Source organism: Sorex fumeus, unplaced genomic scaffold (assembly GCF_029834395.1).
Source record: "Sorex fumeus unplaced genomic scaffold, SorFum_2.1 ptg000030l, whole genome shotgun sequence".
In the NCBI taxonomy this organism is placed as follows: Eukaryota; Metazoa; Chordata; class Mammalia; order Eulipotyphla; family Soricidae; genus Sorex; species Sorex fumeus.
In genome coordinates, this window is record NW_026606087.1 from 16,469,790 (window position 1) to 16,487,895 (window position 18,106).

The 18,106-nt window shown below is 60.1% G+C and overlaps 2 protein-coding genes across 3 annotated transcripts in view; one reads left to right on the top strand and one right to left on the bottom strand.

Moving 5' to 3' along the window:
* The window catches only part of RNF121 (ring finger protein 121), a 71,623-nt gene extending 70,127 nt beyond the window's left edge, over nt 1-1,496 (top strand). Inside the window, exon 9 of the mRNA XM_056116266.1 lies at nt 546-1,496. Coding sequence (XP_055972241.1) covers nt 546-666 — 121 coding nt within the window. The 3' untranslated portion in view covers nt 667-1,496. The remainder of the gene's footprint in view (nt 1-545) is intronic.
* A 4,102-nt stretch (nt 1,497-5,598) lies between these two features.
* NUMA1 (nuclear mitotic apparatus protein 1) overlaps nt 5,599-18,106 on the bottom strand; it is a 31,269-nt gene continuing 18,761 nt past the window's right edge. Inside the window, exons 9-25 of one of the 2 annotated variants that reach the window (XM_056116264.1) lie at nt 17,411-17,568; nt 17,077-17,194; nt 16,873-16,990; nt 16,463-16,603; nt 15,600-15,719; nt 12,171-15,488; nt 10,866-10,934; nt 9,651-9,761; nt 9,354-9,572; nt 9,093-9,274; nt 8,238-8,319; nt 7,406-7,634; nt 7,112-7,248; nt 6,849-7,019; nt 6,655-6,768; nt 6,370-6,558; nt 5,599-6,282 (exon numbers count right to left, since the gene is read on the bottom strand). In XM_056116264.1, coding sequence (XP_055972239.1) covers nt 6,271-6,282; nt 6,370-6,558; nt 6,655-6,768; nt 6,849-7,019; nt 7,112-7,248; nt 7,406-7,634; nt 8,238-8,319; nt 9,093-9,274; nt 9,354-9,572; nt 9,651-9,761; nt 10,866-10,934; nt 12,171-15,488; nt 15,600-15,719; nt 16,463-16,603; nt 16,873-16,990; nt 17,077-17,194; nt 17,411-17,568 — 5,488 coding nt within the window. In that variant the 3' untranslated portion in view covers nt 5,599-6,270. Of the gene's footprint in view, nt 6,283-6,369; nt 6,559-6,654; nt 6,769-6,848; nt 7,020-7,111; nt 7,249-7,405; nt 7,635-8,072; nt 8,320-9,092; nt 9,275-9,353; nt 9,573-9,650; nt 9,762-10,865; nt 10,935-12,170; nt 15,489-15,599; nt 15,720-16,462; nt 16,604-16,872; nt 16,991-17,076; nt 17,195-17,410; nt 17,569-18,106 lie in introns of both variants that reach the window. The other variant, XM_056116263.1, reaches the window with a different exon arrangement.

Here is an 18,106-nt window from a genome sequence, read left to right on the forward strand (position 1 = left end):
CGGCTCTGCAGGGGGCACATTCACGATGGTTCGCTCTGGCCTAAGGTGATGCTAGACTCCAAGCGGCCTTAATTCAGAGACCAGCTGGCCTGCCTGGATGGAGGGCAGCTACTCCAGAGCTCAGATCCAGCTGCCTCTGTCTTACTTAGGATTTTAATGTGAAGTGAAAGGCAGGAGATGCATCTCCCCCAGAGCTTAGTAGGCAGAAGACTTGGTTTTTAGGTTCGGGGGCTGGGGAGGTCCTAGAACCCTTGCCCAGGGTCGTTATCTCACAGCCCATCACTCCCTACTGCTGCGGGTTGAACCCTCGCTCACTAGAATATCCTCCATTCTGGACAGTAGAAGGACCTTGGCATTCCCTCATCCACTCCCAGTCTCCCTGCAGCATTGTCCCAGCTCGGTCCACAGCCCCTGCGGGCCCTGCCTCTCCTGGGCACTGCAGCCTCGGGATGGGTTTGCTGGGACCCTCTTGACAGACGCCCTCCCCTCCTCCCCACTGCCCACCCTGGCCTCTCACCTGGTGTCTTTTCTTTAATGCACGGCAGCTGGGAGCGGCCTCACGTCATGTACGGGCAGCTGCTGGATTGGCTGCGCTACTTGGTGGCCTGGCAGCCTGTTATCATCGGCCTGGTGCAAGGCATCAACTACGTCCTGGGCCTGGAGTAGCGGCGCCCGCGCGCCCGCCCATCCACCCGTCCGCCCGCCGTGGTCCTCAGACACACGCCTCCTGCCCTCCCAGGGGGCCAGACTCCCCCAGCACTTGGGCCACTCAGGACCCCTGCGGCTGTGCCCGGGCTGGGAGGGTCTGGTGGAGAGCCTGGCCAGTGGGGCTGTCAGCAATGGGGACTTTTTAAAAGAAAACTATTTTGATGAATATATTTAAAACCTTTTTTTTATTGTGGAACATAGGAATTGTCTCCCTGCAGGAGCAGAGCAGGACAGACACAGCGTTTTGGTTTAAAGGCGCCTTCACACTTCCCCCCTTCCTTCCCTCTGGGGCTTCAGCTGGTGTCCCCGAAGGGCATCGGGGTCGAGTCGGCCTCCACGCGTCGTGTGGGACAGAGGGCTTGGCCTCTCGCCTCCTCTCCAGGACCCCTAGGCTGCTTGAGGCAGGAGGCACCTGGTGACTTTGCCAACAAGCAAAGCAGAGGGAGCTGAAAATTCACTGGAGACAGTAAGACACAGTGTGGCTGGGTGAGTGGCCTCTGCGCTGGACTCCGCTGAGAGCAGAGGCCCCGACTGCAAAGCCACTTCTTCCTGGGAATTGGCGAAGGTGCCAAAGGCCACTCTCCTACATCACCTTCCTGGAAGCGGGGTGCTCGTGTGGTCACAGAGGCACGATGGCCCTGAGACGTCCTGTCAGCCAACCTGGAAGTGCCAGGGGAGGCCCAGAAGTGCATGGGTCTGCGAAGTGGCGTCTGGTGCCTCCCAGGCCTGGTCCCGGGAGTTTGGGATAATGTGGGAAGCACGTGTGGGCCTCTGGGGTAAGACTGGGCCGCGCTTCCAGGGCAGTCAAAACCAGCAAGATCCTGTCACTCCGTTCCGAATAAAGCTCCGTGAGCTGGGCTGGAAAGCTGAACGTCATCTTCTTTTCTTGCCTCCACTGTCCCTGGGGGCTCTGGGCATGTCTGGCTTTTGGTGCGCCCATATGTAAGCTGGGGCTGCAGTGGGCCGGGATGCTGTCCCTGTTGTAGCTAAAGGGGCCCTGGGGCATCACCTGACCCTTTCCCACCCGGGGTCAGTGCAGCCACCCCGTCCTGCTCTTGGGCCTCCCATAACTTTGGTTCCCCATACCCAGTTGGAACTCAACCGTGGTCTCCACTCTCGGAAAGGAAAGGTGGAAGAACTCGAGAATTGCCCTTTCCACATCCCACACCGAAGTTAGGGAGACAGTCTTGAGCCCGCCACCTGGCTCCAGCTTACTCGTGCTATGGTCATACTTTTAGGTGAAACGCCCATGCGCAACCCCCCACCTCCCCAGCACATCCCCACTGTCTCCCGGGGCACCCCTGCCTGTCCCTCACTGGTGAGGAACGTCCTGCCTCCTAGGAAGTTCTCTGCAGCTGGGAGCTGGGCGGGCAGGACATCACTGGAGTACTGGCAGTGGTGCTGGGCTCCTGCATTGAATTTAGGTCAGTGATCCATGCACAACCAGAGACCACAACAGCCCACTTTGGGGTCACAGTAGATATTCCGAACCAGCATATCCTCCAAACCTGGTCCATCAGGGCATCTTCTCCCCACAGAGTCTGCACCCCTGCCTCAGCCTTCCGTTTCCCTCTTTCCCCTCCTCACCTGCACCCCAGTGGGACCTAACTTTGTTTAGCTCTGTTATTGCTAGAGACTGTTATTGCTAGTGGGGGGCTGGAGGGAGGGGAGGGCCCCTCTTTTCAGGGCCTGCATGCGAGCTCACGTTCCAGTTCCCGGCTTGATTCTGGGAAGTACCTGCAGACCCGCAGTTCCTGTGCCGTAATTGCTGCCCTGCACCCCAGCTCCAAGGTGGAAGGTTCCAGACAGGGCTCTGCAGGACCTGAGAGCTCAGGTAGGCTTACTGGAAGGTGGTGTGTGGGGACAGTGGCTGGGGAGGTGGGTTAGCAGTAGAGCTCATGCCTTGCATATGTGGGGCCCTGGGTAAGTGGAGAACCCAAGAAAGGGCAAAATGTAGATGGGCTGGTGTGACCTTGAGCCTGAAATAAAGTGACCGAGCTTGGGTCCCCAGGATCTCGGAAAGTGCCGCCTTCAATAGTGGAAAATGCAGAGGCTGCTCTGAGGACGGCGTCTTAACCCTGCAGGACCCCTAATGGGGATGGAAGAGTGAAGAAAGGTGAGAGGCACTTTCATCCACATCCTGTGACTGAGGGAGGCGTGGGGGGATAAAGAGATCATGCCCATAGTTTGCTGGGGAGGGGCCTGGGTGTCTGGAACGTCTGATTCTCACTCCCAGAGAGGATCTTGAAAGTTGGACTCCACTGTTGTGGGAAGATAAGACTAGGATGCAAGGCAAGTGCCTTATTCCCCCACTATTCTTAAGACCAAGGATGTTCCGGTTTTTTTGTTGTTTTTGGTGGTGGTTTTTGAACCACACCTGGTTGTGCTCAGCACTTTCTTCTTGCTTTGTGCGTAAGGATCACTCCTGGCAGGGCTTGGGGGACCATATGGGGTGCTGGGGATCAAACCTGGATTTGACCATATGTGAAGTCAAATATCCTACCCATTGTATTAACTGCTCTAGCCCCTGTGGATATTTTTTGGGGTTTTGCTTCTTGCATCACCCCCAGTGCTCAGGGATTAATTCTGACTCTATCAGGGATCATTCCTGGCATGCTTGGGCAACTGTGCCAGAGTGCTCGGGATTGAATACGTGCCAGCCGTGTACAAGGCACCCACCCACTTGCCTGACCTGGATGTTCAGTTTCTTGAGTAAAAGTGAAAGTGAGGGGTTGTGGGGAGGGAGCCCGTTCCCAGCAGCTTTGTTCTCACCCTTCCTGGAACCTACTCTGTCAGAAAACCAAGCCTCCTTTGTAGAAGTCTTTGCCCTCTTGGGGCCTCACTTTCTCCATTCCAGTAGAGGCTTTAGATTGCACAAGTAATCAGCATGAATTCTGGGGGCAAGGGGGAGGTAGGGCTGAGGGTGCTGCCACTGCATGCCCTCTTACCGGAGGAATGAGCCGGTGCCTGTTCTGTGGTTTCTTGTTGGGATGCCCGGCCAGGTAGACATCACAGAATGCCTGCCGACCTGCCAGTGTTCAGACCCAGGCTGGGGAGAACCGGGATGGGTTTGGGGATGGCTGGGGCACCTGTTTTGCGTGCTGGAGCCCTGATTCAATCTCTGCCACCTCATGCTTCCCCAGCCACCCCTGGGAATCCCCACCTCTGAGCAACATACTGGGAATGACCTCACGTACCTGTGTGCCCCTTATCACCACAAAGCAAATTAGACCAAGGGAGAGTCTGCAGGAGGAGGGGCCAAGGTCTGTGTAAGCCATGAAGAGACTATTGCCCAACCAAGAAGATGTAGTTTCTCTTCCCTTATTGCAATTATATTAGAGCCGGGCAGTATGTTCCTCACACACATGAGACAGGCGGGGATGCCAGGTGGGACCTGGGGCTTGGGGACTGGGGAGGGGAGAATGGGGAGCGCTTTGACCCTGACTGAGCCCCAGATGCTCTGGCTCATTGGGCAGTGCTGTTTGCGTAGTCTCAGTCCAGATGTGGGGTTGTGGCTCCATGCCGAAGGACTTTCTGCCCAGTGCCCTGGGTGGAACAGCTGCCACTGCCTCTTCCACTGGCTGACCAAGCCAGGATTCTGTGGCCCCAGCAATGGAACACCTGCTGACAGCTGTCCTTCCTTCAGAGCCCAGCACCGTGCACGTCCCGCTCCTGTGTTGTACACACTCTTCTCTTACCTGGTCCTTGCCAGCCCTGTACCTCAGGCCACCACAGCTCAGCAGTGCCCGGCGTTAGAGGTGACGGGAAACCAGATAGGCAGAGGGCAGAAAGGGGCTTTCTGCTCAAGGTGCCAATGAATGGACCCAGGGAGTCAGCTCAGGATGGAGGTGGGACCTACAGAATCAACCATTCCAAGGCTGTCCCTCCCTGAGCACTGCCCTAGGTGGGGCTCCTGGTTGTCATCAGTAAGGCTCTGTCCCCATGTCCCCTAAGGGACATGCACCCCCGGGGAACGAGTGTACAGAATCACAGGGCTGAGCAGACTACAGGTGGGCAGCAGAGGGGTGTCTGTGGGAGAGCTAATGGTCTCCTGTCCGCCCCCCCCCCCCTTCCCGATGGCATGGTGACCCTGACCTGTAGTGCCTGCAGCCACTTCCCTCACTTCAGCATCCTGTACTGGCTGGGCAATGGCTCCTTCATTGACCATCTCCCAGGCCGGCTGCATGAGGGCAGCACCAGGTGAGGTGTGGGTGTGAGGCTGCAGGGAGGGTACCTCCTCCCAAGCCTCACCCCCTCCCATTGCTGCTGCAGCCGGGCCCACGGCAGGGCACACACCCAGCTCACCAAGGTGCTGGTGCTGGAGGAGCTGAGTCACACCCTGTGCAGCACCAACTTTACCTGCGTCTTCGCTGACCTTGGACACTCTCCCCTGAGCCACGTCATGCTGGTCCAGTTGTGGGTGAGGACCCTGGGATGATGTGTGGGGACAGCTCTGCTCCAGTATAGGAATGGAAAGGGACCTAGGTGTGGCCTAGTGATGCGGGGTTGTCCTCTGGCCCTTACCCTTGTCTGCCTTTGCTCCCTAGCAGGTGCCACCCTGGTCCAGGAGCCCAGTCCTCCAGTCAGTCACAGCCAGGAGTCAGCCCACAGCCCTGCCTGATCTGTGAGTGTGGACTGGCCAGCAGCAGAGCTCCCACCTACAAATACCATAATCCTTGGGCCCAGGGAACTGGCTCAAAGGGCTACCCCTTCCTGAATGCTGCTTCCTCACTGGGCAGAAGCCTGCGAGCCTCCACGTTCTGTACCGGCTTGTTGTGGGGGGCTGCTCTGATCATAATATAAGAGATTCTTGGGCACATCCAGTGTCTCATTTACGGTTGCGCCATGAACATGACACACCAGCCCCTCACCATGAAACCACACAATATGCAAGGGAGAAAAATAGACTTTATTTACAAGTAATAACATTTAGAAAAGATCCATTCCTGGCCCTTAAAAACCTTCCCATCACTCCACACCCCGCCCCAATTAAGTCTGGGGCAAAGTGCGAGTGAGCTGCCCCCATGAGGCACAGGGCCTGGAAAACAACATCCTCCAGGCACTGTGGCCTAGGGAGGAGGGAGCACCTGGGGGTGTGGTGCTCCCACATCAATGCCCAGTCCTGGACTTCAAGAGCAAGAGCCCTGCTCGGCCCAACTGCCAGGAGCAGTAGGGACCAGGGCCTGCCCCTCCAGTGGTCCCTTCTAGATCCAGAGGCTGAGGCCAGGCCAGGCCCAAGGCCCAGCCTTCCATGCCCACCTCCAACCTGGCTGTGAAGGAAGTAACTGCTCTAGGGGAACATGGGGAGGCGGATTGGGGTGGGGGGTCAGACCCTCTGGGCCACCCAGGCCCACTCTGAGGACACAAGTCTGACACCTCACAGAAGCTCCCGGAAGGGCCAAGGAGCAGGCAGGCGGAGTGTCGGCAGCATCACTGTCTCTCGGGGCTTGGCTACTCTTGGCCTGGGAGCTGCAAGAAGGCACTGAGGGGGACGGTGGCAGGAGAAGGACCAGGCGAGGTCAGCATTGGGGACAGGTGGGGCCACTCACTGGTATTGGCCCTTTAGTGCTTGGCCTGGAAGACAGTCACCATTCAAGTGAGGAGAGGTGCCCCTGCCCCCCACGGGCCTCCCTGAGCCCACCCTCTTGTCCGTGCTTCTACCTTGCCCTTTGCCCGTGGTGGGGTGGTGGCAGCAGCCGTGGCGATGCGAGGGGAACGACGGGTTCCACTGCGGGTGTTAGGGGACGCCTTTGACAGGGCTTTCTTGGAGGCCCCCCTCCGCAGAAGGCTGTTCCCCAGCTTCTTGGGTGTATTAAGGATACTGAAGGCCATCGACTGGCGGCGGTCAGCCTGTGGGGAGGGGCAGTGAGGTGGGACCCCTCTTTCCTGGCCAGCTGCTCCAGGCACTGTGCGCTGGACCCCACACATACCCCGCACTGTTCTGACCTGTTTCACTGCTGAAGGTGCTTTCTTCTGGGCCTCGGCAGTGCTCTGTCTGCGCCCTTCGTGTCGATCCCGGGGTGTCACAGGGCGCGGGAAGCAGCTTGTGGCCTTCTTTGACTGTGGGGCAGAAGGGACAGCAAGGTAGGCTGGAGCCACGGCAGGGTGCTGGAGCAGCCACGGGGCCCAGTGCCACCCACCTCAGGCGTTCCAGGGCCCTGGTGGGACTCAGAGGAGACCCGTTTGCGCTGCTGCCGGGTGGTGATGCCCTCAGCGATCTGGGTGGGCTGCATGCTGGCTCGGCGCAGGGTCTCCCTGGGGTCCCCAGTTTTCATTTCCTCATCCGTGATGGTAGCCAGGCCTAGGGAAGGCTGTGGGGGGTGGAAGCAGTGTCAGGCGATGGGAGAGCGTCCCCGGACTCCCTCTGTGGGAGAGGCCCCACAGCAAGCCAGCACCTGCTCACCTTGGACTCCAGGGGATAGGAGGTCTTGAGGTGTGGCGGGCAGACTCGGTTGCGCTGCTGCAGCTCCGCAATCCGGTTCCAGTCATCCAGCGGCTCGGGCTCGTCTTGGCAAGTGTCCATGTAGAAGCTGTTCCTTCCTGCGGGGAGGCACAGTCAGGGCCACAGCACGCACATACCAGACCTCCCTTAGGGCGTCAAGAGGCCACAACCCCAGACAAGTGCCTTGAAGACAAGAGGCATCTGACGCTAGAGAGCCCTGCCCTGCTGGAGGACAGCAGCTGGCTGCGTCCTCACCTGGCGGGGCTCCACTAGACACCCCCGCCTGGGAGCGGCGTGCAGAGCTGCGGGTGGTGGGCCGGTAGCCGGGCAGGCTGAGCAGAGCAGAGTTGCCGTCGTCAGGCGAGCCCAGGCGGGCTAGAGACTGGGCCGAAGCAGTGGCACGCAGGCTGGCCTGCGATGCGGGGGCAGACTGGGTGCTGTAGAAGGAGGAGTTGGCACTGTCCGGCTCCTCCACGTCCAGCTTCTGCAAGAGGGCACATCCACTGTAGTGCCAGCGGGGGCTGTTACTACTGAGGTCTCCTGCTTCCCCTTCCAGAAGCACCTCAGCCAAGCTCTGCACATGCAGACCTTGGTGCAGGGCACTTCTTTCTCCACTAGAATAGTCTGTCGTACTGCAAGCAGTAGTGTCACTAACACAGACACTATGTCACACTGGCCCAAGTCACAGTGGGAGCCAGGGCAGACTTGGAGGTTCCCACGAACCTGGCAGCCCCCAGACCCTTGACGCTCACTCGTAATGTGCAGTTACCGCTCCTCCATCCGGCCACACCCCCAAGCGACCGCCCCCAAATCCCGCACACGCTCGCCCACTGGACAAGCGTTCTGTCTGGCTGCAGGTCAGGGATGGATGTGGAGAGGCCCTGCAAGTAAGGAGAGGTGCCCTGCAGCACCTGAGCCTGACCTTGGTCATGGTTATGTTGATGATTTGCGTGGTGCGCCGGCGGGCAGAGCGGGTCTTCCGGCCCGAGTCCAGGAAGACGTCCCCTAAGGAGTCCAGGCTGCTCTCCAGGGGCGCCTGACCCCGAGCTGGGATGGGGGTGAAGTAGAGACTCTCCAGGGATTCTACCTTGGGGGGCAAGCGCTGGGAGATGGGCGATGCTGGCTCTCCAGGGATACTGGTGCCATCCGGCTGAGTTCGAGGCAGCTTGCTGTGAAGAGAGCCCACTGAGATGCCACTCCCAGGGTCTTGGCATCCCCTCTGCTCCAAAGTTTTCTCCTCCACTGGGCACAAGCATCCCATTGCTCGATTTTCCTAAGTTACCAAGGAGAGCTCTTCCTTCAATCTGGTTTCCCTCTTCAGTGACCTCACCTACACCCAGGGTCCCGCCACAGGGGTGTTCCAACATCTTTGTGTCTGTCTATACAAAGCCCTGCCAAGCCCCACTGGCAGGTCCACTCGATCCTGCTGTCTCAAATCTTCCCGCACAGATGACCTAGTCATCACCCCAAGAGCCACAGGAACAGCAGAGCTTGAAGTGGGGACCAGGTTCATGCTCAACGCTATCCCCTCTGGTCAAGCAGAACCTACCCCAGGGTGCTGTGGAGTGAGGCACAGGGCAAGCATGCACATTTACTAAAAATGCGCATGTTTCCAGCCCGCTTCACTACCAGAATCATCTGACATGGTCTCACGGGCCTTGAAGACTGAGACCACACCACTGCTCACGGGGCTAAAGTCCCACATTCTATCTCCACGGTCCTACCAGGAGTGACTGAGAAGCACGGCTGGGTGTGGCCCCCAAAGGCCTGAGTGTAAATGCTGCAAACGGGGGGTCCAGTGGGGCTCTGTCCTTAAGCTGCCTCTTGCCAGCCTGGCACTCGCAGCTCTGCCCACTTGTCTTCTCCTCTACACCCTCGATAGTCACCGGGCAGCGCACCCGTGTGACCCGGCTTCCAGGCCCTCGGGAAAGCACCTCCTGACCTGGTGACAGTGAGTGGGGTCCCCTCCTCGCAGCTCAGGTCCAGACTGTCAATACTCAGGTCCAGCTGGGGCTTTGCCTGGGGTTTTGCCTGGGATTTTGCCTGGGGCTCACGGCTCTTTAAGGCGTCAGTAGCCACCTGGAACTTGCCCAGGTCTCGAAGCTGTTGGTCAGCGTGGGCAACCTGAGAGGGAGGGGGAGAGGGTCAGGAAGAGGGCCCCGGAGTCCAAGGGCAGGTGTGGGAAAGGCCTCCAGAGACTTACCTGAGCCTCCAGGCTGCGCACCTGAGCTGTCAGGTGGCGGCAGCTCTGTTCGGCCTCCTTGGTCTTCATCCCAGCCTGCTGAAGCTCCCGGCCCAGTCGCTCAGCTTCAGCCTTCAGCTCCTTGTTTTCCTTCTGCAGCTGCTCCAGGCCCTGCAGCTGCTCCTGCAGCTCCTGATTCTGCTGCTTCTTGGCATCATAATGGGTCTTGGCCTTCTCCATCTGTGGGCAGACATGTGAAGGAGGGAGGTAGGAGTGGGCTGGCGTGGTGTGAGGGCGCACAGGGCCCCGGGGCCTCACCTGCAGCTTGTAGTGCTCGGCTGCCTGCTCCTTCTGACTCAGCTGGGCCTGCAGCTCGCTCAGCTGGGCCTGGAGACGCTGCGCCGCCTGCTGGCTCTCACCACCCTGTGCCTGAAGCAGGAGAAAGGCTCAGGACTGACTGGGCCAGTAGTGGCTTGCCCTCAGCCCTTTCCAGACTCCTGGCGATTCTCTCAGATCAAGTCCCTTCAGCCTCATCTGCCTCCCCACCCGGCAAGGTTTTTCCTGATCAACAAAAGCAGTTTCTTGGCAGAGCTGTGTCAGAGCTCCGTGTCTGCCTTCTCCAGGAGAGCAGGGCCTCCCCAGAAAGGAAAGGGATCCCCAGGGATTGTCCAGGTGCAGCACAGAGCCATGCACTTGCCTAGGAGCACCTGGATTCTAGCAGCCACTCCAGGGCTATGGGGATTCGGAGACAGAGAGAAGTGTGTGACCCGGTTCACCTGACTCCCAAACTGGCCTGGTCTACTACGTATAGAGGAGCAGGGCCTGTGCCTGGTTGTGCCCCTGGCCCACCTGCCAGCAAGGGCTGAGTTTGTCATAGCCCCCAAACAGGACTCTGGATCTCCTTAATCTCCCAGCAGGGAGAAGGTCCCTAGAGGAGCTAATAAACAGGTTTCTCCCAGGGGCCATTACTGAGGACTGAAGAAACGAACCCCGAGGCTGCCAGTGCCCAGTTCCTGGCCCCAAACAAAAGGCTATGAAGCCTAGAAAGGCTATTAAAGCCCAGGTAACAAAGCAGAGACCCTTTGACAATGACATCCTCGCTCCCAGACTACACAGTGCCGACATGACCCATTATCAGCCAGTCTGTGAGCCACTAGCCGCATGGGGCCACTAAAGAGGAACAATGGCCAGTATGAACCAGGAACTGAACTGTTTTGGCTTTGGGGCCACATCTGACAGTGTTTAGGGCTTACTCCTGGCTCTGTGCTCAGGGATCACTCCTAGAGGTGATGGGAGAGACCATTCGGGATGATGGGGTTTGGGCCAAGCACCCTACCTGCTGCACTCTCTTCAGCCCCCCAACTAAAGTAAATTTAGTTCACTGCAATTTGAATGACCACAGAGCAAGTGCTACTGGACAGTGAGGGGAGGATGAGTGCTGCCCTCTGGTGTCCCCTGAAGGCTTCCCTGGGCACCGGGGCACCCCTCCCTCGGCCCCCACACCAAGGATCTGAGCCCACCCTGCCATCCCACCTTGAGCTTCTGCTGCTGCGCCTTGCTGGCCTGCTCGTGGTCGCTCAGCTTCTTACTCAGGTCCTCCACCTGGAAGAAGGAAGACATTCGGGAGGTGTTCCGGCAGCCCACGCTGGGCTTTCCCAGGCTGGCCTCCAATCTCTGTTCTCTAGCGAGAGAACAGCCTGTGCCAGGGCTTGGGGAGGCCCCAGCAGCGTGCACACGGGCCTGCCCGGTGGGGACAGGAACTAGGCTCGTGGATCAGGACCTCAGCACAGCCTCAGGGAGCACCCAGGATCCCTCCAAGTGGACAAAGCTCAAATGTCACCGAATAGTCAAGGTTGTCAGCACTGACACCAGACGTGTAGGGCTGGGGCTGGTGAAGGGGAAGAGCATGCTGGAGGTGCAGGTCCCCCACTCCCAGAGCAGAGAGAAGTGAAGGCCACAGCACCCCCAGCCCCTGCTGGTACTCTGGGTTCCTGCACAAACCACAAAGGTCAAGCCAGGGCTGCCCTGCCTGCCTAACAAGGCAGCAGAAACCTGGGGGGCATAGCAGCAGAGCTGATCACCCCCTCTCTTCACCCTTCTCCTGTACCCACTGCTCTACAGCTGCCTGTCAGGTAGAGTTCCAGGGCACGACGGGCAGGGGCAAGGGAGTGCCCAAGTCTTGCTGACCAGGGGGCTGCCTGGCACAGCACCTGGACAGCTGTAGGAAGGAGGGGACTACGCAGGCCAGCCCACTGTTACCTGTTGTTCCTGAGAAACCAAATCCGGAGGGCTGCGAGTCCCCCACTCTGCCTAGCCCTCACCTCTCGGGGGACAAAAGTTCTGGTAGGCTGGAGTGGTCAGAAGGCCACCAGTCCTGGGCAGCCTCCCCACCCTGCCCTCTCATCATCGCTCCCAAAGGCACTCTACACTGAACCATTTTCTGCAACGTTACTTTGGCTTGTTCTACTTCAGAGGACCCAGCTTCAGGTTGCCCTGCATTGTGGCAGGCCAGACATGTGGGCCCAAGCCAAGGTTTCTGTCGCTCTTATTTTTGGTGTTGGGGCTACACCTGGCGGTGCTCAGGGAACCATATGAGATGCCAGAGATAGAACCCGGGTCAGCAAGACAAGGCCCCCTATACTACTGCTCCAGCTCCCGAACTGCTTTCTTTAGGAGACAATAAACTTGAGCTCCCTGCCCTGTTCCTCTCCTCTGAGTGTCCAAGAATGGGAGGGGGGGAGATGGGGGGGGGGGGGGGCTGCTGGGAGGCAAAAAGAGGGACGTGACCAAGCTGTGCTCAGGCCTCAGCTTTCGGTATGCGCTGAGCTGGGCACTTACCTGGGCCGTGAGTTTCTGCCTCTCCTCCTGGAACCGCTGCCTCTCCTCCAGAACCTTGGCCTTGGCACCCTCGTACTTGGCGGTCATCACCTCCAGCCCCTGGGCCGCGCTCTGGGCCTCCCGCTGCATGTCAGCCAGACGGGACTCCGCTTCCGCGCGGGTTGCTGCCAGCTCTTGGCCATACTTCTCGCGGGCCTGGTCCAGCTCCACTTCCAGAAACTGCCGGCCGAGGCTGGCCCGCTCACCCAGCCCCCGGTTTTCCTCGGCCAGCAGGCCGTGTGCCTTCTTCAGCATGCCCAGCTGCTCTGCATAGCTGGCCTTCTCTGCCCGCAGCTGCTGGGCAACTCGCTCTTGCTCCGCCACCTTCTGCCGCAGGGGCCCCAGCTCACTGAGCTCGCGCTGGGCCCGCATCAGCTCTCCCCGCAGCCCCCCGGCCACCTGCTTGCTCTGCTCCAGCTCCTCGCGGTGGCGTTTTTCTGCCGCCGCCTGCTCGGCCTGTAGCTGCTGGCACAGATGCTTGATGGGCAGCAGCTCACTCACCAGGGCCTGGGTGCTCGCATGCTCCAGCTGCAGGGCCGAAAGCGCCTGCTCCTTCTGGAAGAACTTCTCTTGCCATGCCTTCAGCTCCTGGCCCAGCTCCTCGGCCCGCTCAGCCTGTGCAGCCAGCTCCTGCCGCAGGCTCTCGGCAGCCACCCGCTGCTTCTCGGCCTCCTCCCGCAGGCTCTGCACCTCCTCCCTCAGAGCAGAGCTGCGCTCGGCGGCACGGGCACTGTTACTGGCCGTCTCGGCCTGGAGCAGGCGCAGCCGCTCCTCCAGCTTCTGACTCTTCTCTGACTCTGCGACGACCAGCCGCTTCAACTCCTTGCTCTCCCCCTCCTTCTCCAGGACCTGCCGGTTGAGAATGGACACCTCCTCCTCTAAGCTGCTGATGAGGCTGTTTTTCCTCTCCGCCTCCTGGTGGCCTCGCGCCACCTGGGCCTTCCACTCATCCTCGGCCTTGCTTTGATCCTGGGCCTTGGTGCGGAGGGCGGCCAGCTCCCTCTGGGCTGAGGCTAGAGTGTCCTGACTGTGCCCCAGCTCCTGCGCCTTCGCCTCTAACTGGGCCCGCAGAGTCCCCAGCGCCTTTGTCCGCTCTGCGCGCTCCGACTCCAGGCTGCGCTCCAGGCTCACGGCCCTCTGCTGCCGCTCCCGGCACGCCTGCTCCAGCCTGCTCACCTCCGCCTGCAGCGCCTCCATCTCAGGGCCGGGCTGCTGGACCTCTCCGGACGCCTCAGACAGAAGGTCATCCTCCCCGCTGGCCATCGCGGCAGCCTGCTGGCGCAGGTCCTTCTTGACCAGCTGTGACTTCAGCAGCTCCATGGCCTTCCGGAGCTCCGCCAGCTCGGCACTCTGGGACGCCTCCTGGCCGCGAAGCTGGGCCAGCTCCTGGTCCTTCCCTTCCTTCTCCCTCAGGGCCAGGGCAAGCGCCTCCTGCAGGCTGGCAAACTCGACACGCTGCTCATTGAGGGCATTCTGCAGCCGCATCTCCAGCTCTGCCTTGGCGGCCTTTTCTGAGGCCAGGTCGGCCTGGGCCTGGCCCCGCTCCTGGGTCAGTCTGGCCACCTCCCGCTCCTGCTGCCCTCGCTCCTCCTGCTGCTGGCCCTGGCTTTCCAACAGCGCAGCCCGCAGCCTCTCCAGCTCACTGGCCAGCTGCTCGGCCTCACGCTCCATGGCCTGCAGGGCGGCCTGGGTGCTGCAGAACGGGCGGCCCTGCTGCTCACGGTCTCCTGCCTTCGGCGGCTCCTTGAGCTCCTGAGGGGACTCGCCTGCCGTGCGCACCAAGGTTTCCAGCCGGGCCACCTCCTTGCTGGTGGCAGCCATCTTCTCCTGCAGGGCAGAGAGGTCATCCACCAGCTTCTGGGCCCGCACCTCCTTCTCTTGAACCTGCTGGAGGCTGCTGGCCAGGTTGGCACGCAGCTGAGTTACTTCACTCTGCTGCCGGCTCAGCTGCTGCTCGCAGTGGGCCTTCGCCTCCTGGAGCTCCTGGCGGGCCTTCTCGCGCTCCTCTTTCAGGGTCACCAGCTGTTCCTGGACCACAGCGCTGTACTGGGCCTTCTCCTCGTGCTTGTCCTCGTAGCGCTTTTGCCAGGTGGCCACTTCCTTGGCCAGCTGCTCACACTCACTCTTGGCCCCACGCTGGGAGGCCACGGCTTCGGCCAGCTCCCGCCGCAGGGCTTCTGTTTCAGCGTCCCGGGCCTCCCCAAGCTGCTTTAATCGGCCTTCCAGCCCCTTGCGCCCGGCCTGCTCCTCCTCCAGCTCCTTCTGGGCCTGCTTCTGCTGCTCCGCCAGGCTCCGGGTCTCCGCCTCCAGCCTGGAGACTCGCCGCTTCTGCTCTTCCAGTGCGGCGGCGGCCCTGTGCTTCTCCTCTTCCAGGTTGCCTTTGCTGACCTTCAAGGACTCCTCGAGGGCCTGGATCTGCTCCTGGAGCTGGCCCTTCTCCTGCACCAACCGTTCACTCTCAGCCGCTCTCTGCTGCTCGGACGTCAGCTGGGACTGCAGCTCCGTCACCCGGGCCTGGGCCGCACTCTGCTCCTGGCGAGCCACCTCTGCCCGGGCGCGGAGCTCCTCCACCTTCTGGCTCAGCTCTGCCTTCTCCCGCTGGGCCTGTGTCACCAAAGTCTGGGCCCTGTCCCGGGCGTCGTCAGCAGCCTGAAGCTGCTGCTGCAGGCTCTCGAGCTTGGCGGCCTTCTCCTCCAACGCTTTCAGCTGCTGCAGCGCCGAATCGCGCTCCCTGAAGGCGGCCTCACGCTTGGCGGTGGCGGCAGCCAGCTGCTGGCTGTGGTCGCGCAGGGCGGCCTCCTGTTCCTTGGCGGCCTCTTCCAACTGCTGCTCCTTCTGCTTCAGGCTGCCGCTCAGCTGCTCCACCTGCTGGCGGAGGCCCTTCGAGACCTGTTCCTGCTGCTCCAGGCTCTGGGCCAGTTGCGTCTGCTCCTTCTTGGCCTGCTGCCTCAGGCTGGCCAGCTCCTGATCCTGCTGCTGGAGTGTGGCGTTGAGGGCGCTGAGCTCGGAGGTCAGCGTGGCCACCTGGCCGTTCAGCTGGATCCCTTGAGCCTGCGAGGTCTGTTCCAACTCTTCCTTGGCCTGGCGGAGAGTGGCCAGGGAGCCCTGCAGCTCGGCAATCAGACCCGCCAGCTGCTGTTTCTCCTCTTCAAAGTGGCCTCGTTCTGCCAGCAGCTGAGCCTCCTGCTGGCCCCTCTCGTTCACCAGCGCCTCCACCTTGGCTTGGAGCTGGGCCTTATCAGCAGCAAGGGAGGCTGCCTCCTGCTTCAGGGTCTCCAGCTGATTGAAACAAAGATAAATGGGCATTGGTGTGACCAGTGTTTACCAACGCTTATGCAAAGCTCAAGGCTCCCCCATATGGGCCTCAGAGCTGCCCTGGCCAATTCCTACCTGTAAGACGTCCCCCAGCACCTCACCCTTCTGAGGTGAGTTCTTCTGCAGCTGGGCCAACTGTTCTTCCAGCTGTGAAAGTTTCCCCCGAAGGATTTCATTCTTCTCCTCGAGGCATTTCTGAGATAAACAACAGCCCCCGTGAATAGGTGGTAAAGACCACCAAGAATCCCAGCCCCGCCAGCTGCTTCCACCTGCTCTCACTCTGGCCAGGACCAGTTTCAGAAGCAGAGGACAGGGACCAGATGGGCAAAATGGCTGATTTCGCCTCCAGAGCTGAGTTTACTTCCTATTTCCTTTTTACATCTTTCCTCTGACAATTTTTGGCTCCCAATTATCCAACCCAAAGACACCCTCTGCTGCCTTGGCCGGGCATTCAGAGCAGCAGCGGACCGCCCCCCCCCAAGCACTTACTGTGGGCTGCTCTGAATTTCTGACCCACCAGACCCAAGATGTAACTGTCACATCGCTCAGCAGCAGACCAACAAGACTCTGAAGCCAACAGCACTCCCTGCCCCACAAGCTCCAGGGGTACTGAGCGGCAGAGCCCACTGCGAATACCAGCAACCAGGTCCCCAGAAGCTGGCCATGCCTGAGCCTGCGCATACATGATGTACAGTGTTAGAGGCAGGAGGTGGCTACTCAGAGTTTTCGCGTGTTAGGACAGGGTGCTCGGAAAGGAGGCACTCGAAGGCCCACACCTTATAAACAGCAGACAGGATGCAAAGGTGTACCAGGTGTAGCCCAGTATGGCACACTATCAAACCTTGAAGAGAAGGTGGGGGATTCCCTAAAACCCCGAAGAGCAGAGTCATAACAACACCAGCTCAAACCGGTCCAGGGCTGCCTGCAGCAGACATTACCTTGTCCTGCAGCGAGGTACCCAGCTCCTGCTCCAGGCGCATCTGCTTCTCTCCCCATTCGCGGGTCGCCTTGTTGTGCTCCTCGGACACTTCGTCTAGCGCCCCCTGGAGCTGCTGCATGTGACTGGCGAACTCCCGCAGCTGCGACACGCAAGCGGGACTCCCCTCACCCTGGGTCCAAACTGGCACCACCAGCAGCTGGAAGCTGCCACTCCCCGCCCAGCCCCAACCTCGGTGCCTCTCTAAGGGGGAACTACAAACCACACTGCAGGTGCACGCCCCGGTTCCTGGGAGCAGGCAACTGAGGCCTAAAGAAGGGGCAAAGCATGAAGCAGACGACAGGGGCAGGGACAGTCCTCTCAGCCCCAGGCATCTCAGTGGGGAGCAGACACGCCGCCAGTGCCGCTCACCTTAAAGGAGAGGTCTCCGTTCTCCTCGGAGAGCTGGTTAATTCTGCGGTCCATCTGCCCCTTCTCCGTCTTCAGATCTTGACACTGCTTCAGGGTTTCATGGAGCCGCACCGTGAGGCTGCAAGGAGCAGGGAGTAAGACGAGTGTACCGCGCTCTGCGGGCAGGGCCAAGTGAAGGAGGAGAGAGAGCAGGGCAAGCTGTACCTCTCATTCTTGCCCTGCAGGGCCTCCAGCTCCCTGGGCTCCGGGGGGCTGGCTGCTTGCTTCTCGTTCAGCAGGGCCAGGCGGTCGATGCGCTGCTGCATCACTGCGATCTGCGCTTCTGCAGGGGAGGAAGGGGAGGCGTAAGACGGGATTAGTGTAGGATGGGGCAGGGGGAGGCACCCAGCAAGGGGGAAAGAGGAAGTTGGTAAGACAAAACCAGCTTCCAAGTCAGCCTAGAAGGTCTAGGGCAGAGCTCCAGAGAGCCAAGGGAACTCAGGCTTCCCCGTAGGCCGAGCACTGCCTGCCCGAGCATCTCCCGAGTGCTGGCACGCACCCTTCTCTGTGAGGAGTTTGCGGTTCTCGGTCAGCTCCATCTCCAGCTCGTCCCTGTTGTTTCTCTCATCTGCAAGCTGCTTCTTTAGCCGTCGCATCTGGAATTGTGGGGTCTGCAGGATGTCACCCATGGGGGAGGCTGGAGATCCTGAAAGGAAGCTGAAGCAAGAGAAGACCCCAATGCCACAGCCTTCTATGTGGGGGCACTGGCCAGGAAGCCCAAACACCAGAGTTTCAGCCTGCAGTGCAACCTTATACATCACACAGGACCCAGGAATCTCTTGCATCCTTCACAAATGATTTTTTGTTTTTCTGTTGGGGCGGGGGGAGGGGGGGAGGAGGTTTGCACCACATACCTAGAGAAACGCCTGGCTCTACACTCAGAAAAAACACCTGGAAGCACTCATGAGATGCCAGGGACTGACCTGGATCAACCGTGTGCGAGGCAAATGCCTTCCCCGCTGTGCTATTACTCTTGCCCCTGAATCTCTGAAAGGATGCTTTCCCTTGCCCCTGCAAACTGCACCGCAAGAAGGGCCTTTAGAGCTGTACACAGGAAGGCCTTGAAGGCAGCTTATGACACATCAGGCTCTACACAGCACTGAGCAGACACCCAGCATGCTCTAGGGGCAGAGCACTGCTCAGTCTACAGCACACAACTGCTCACAGCCGAGAGAAGGCTCATTCCCAGCACGTA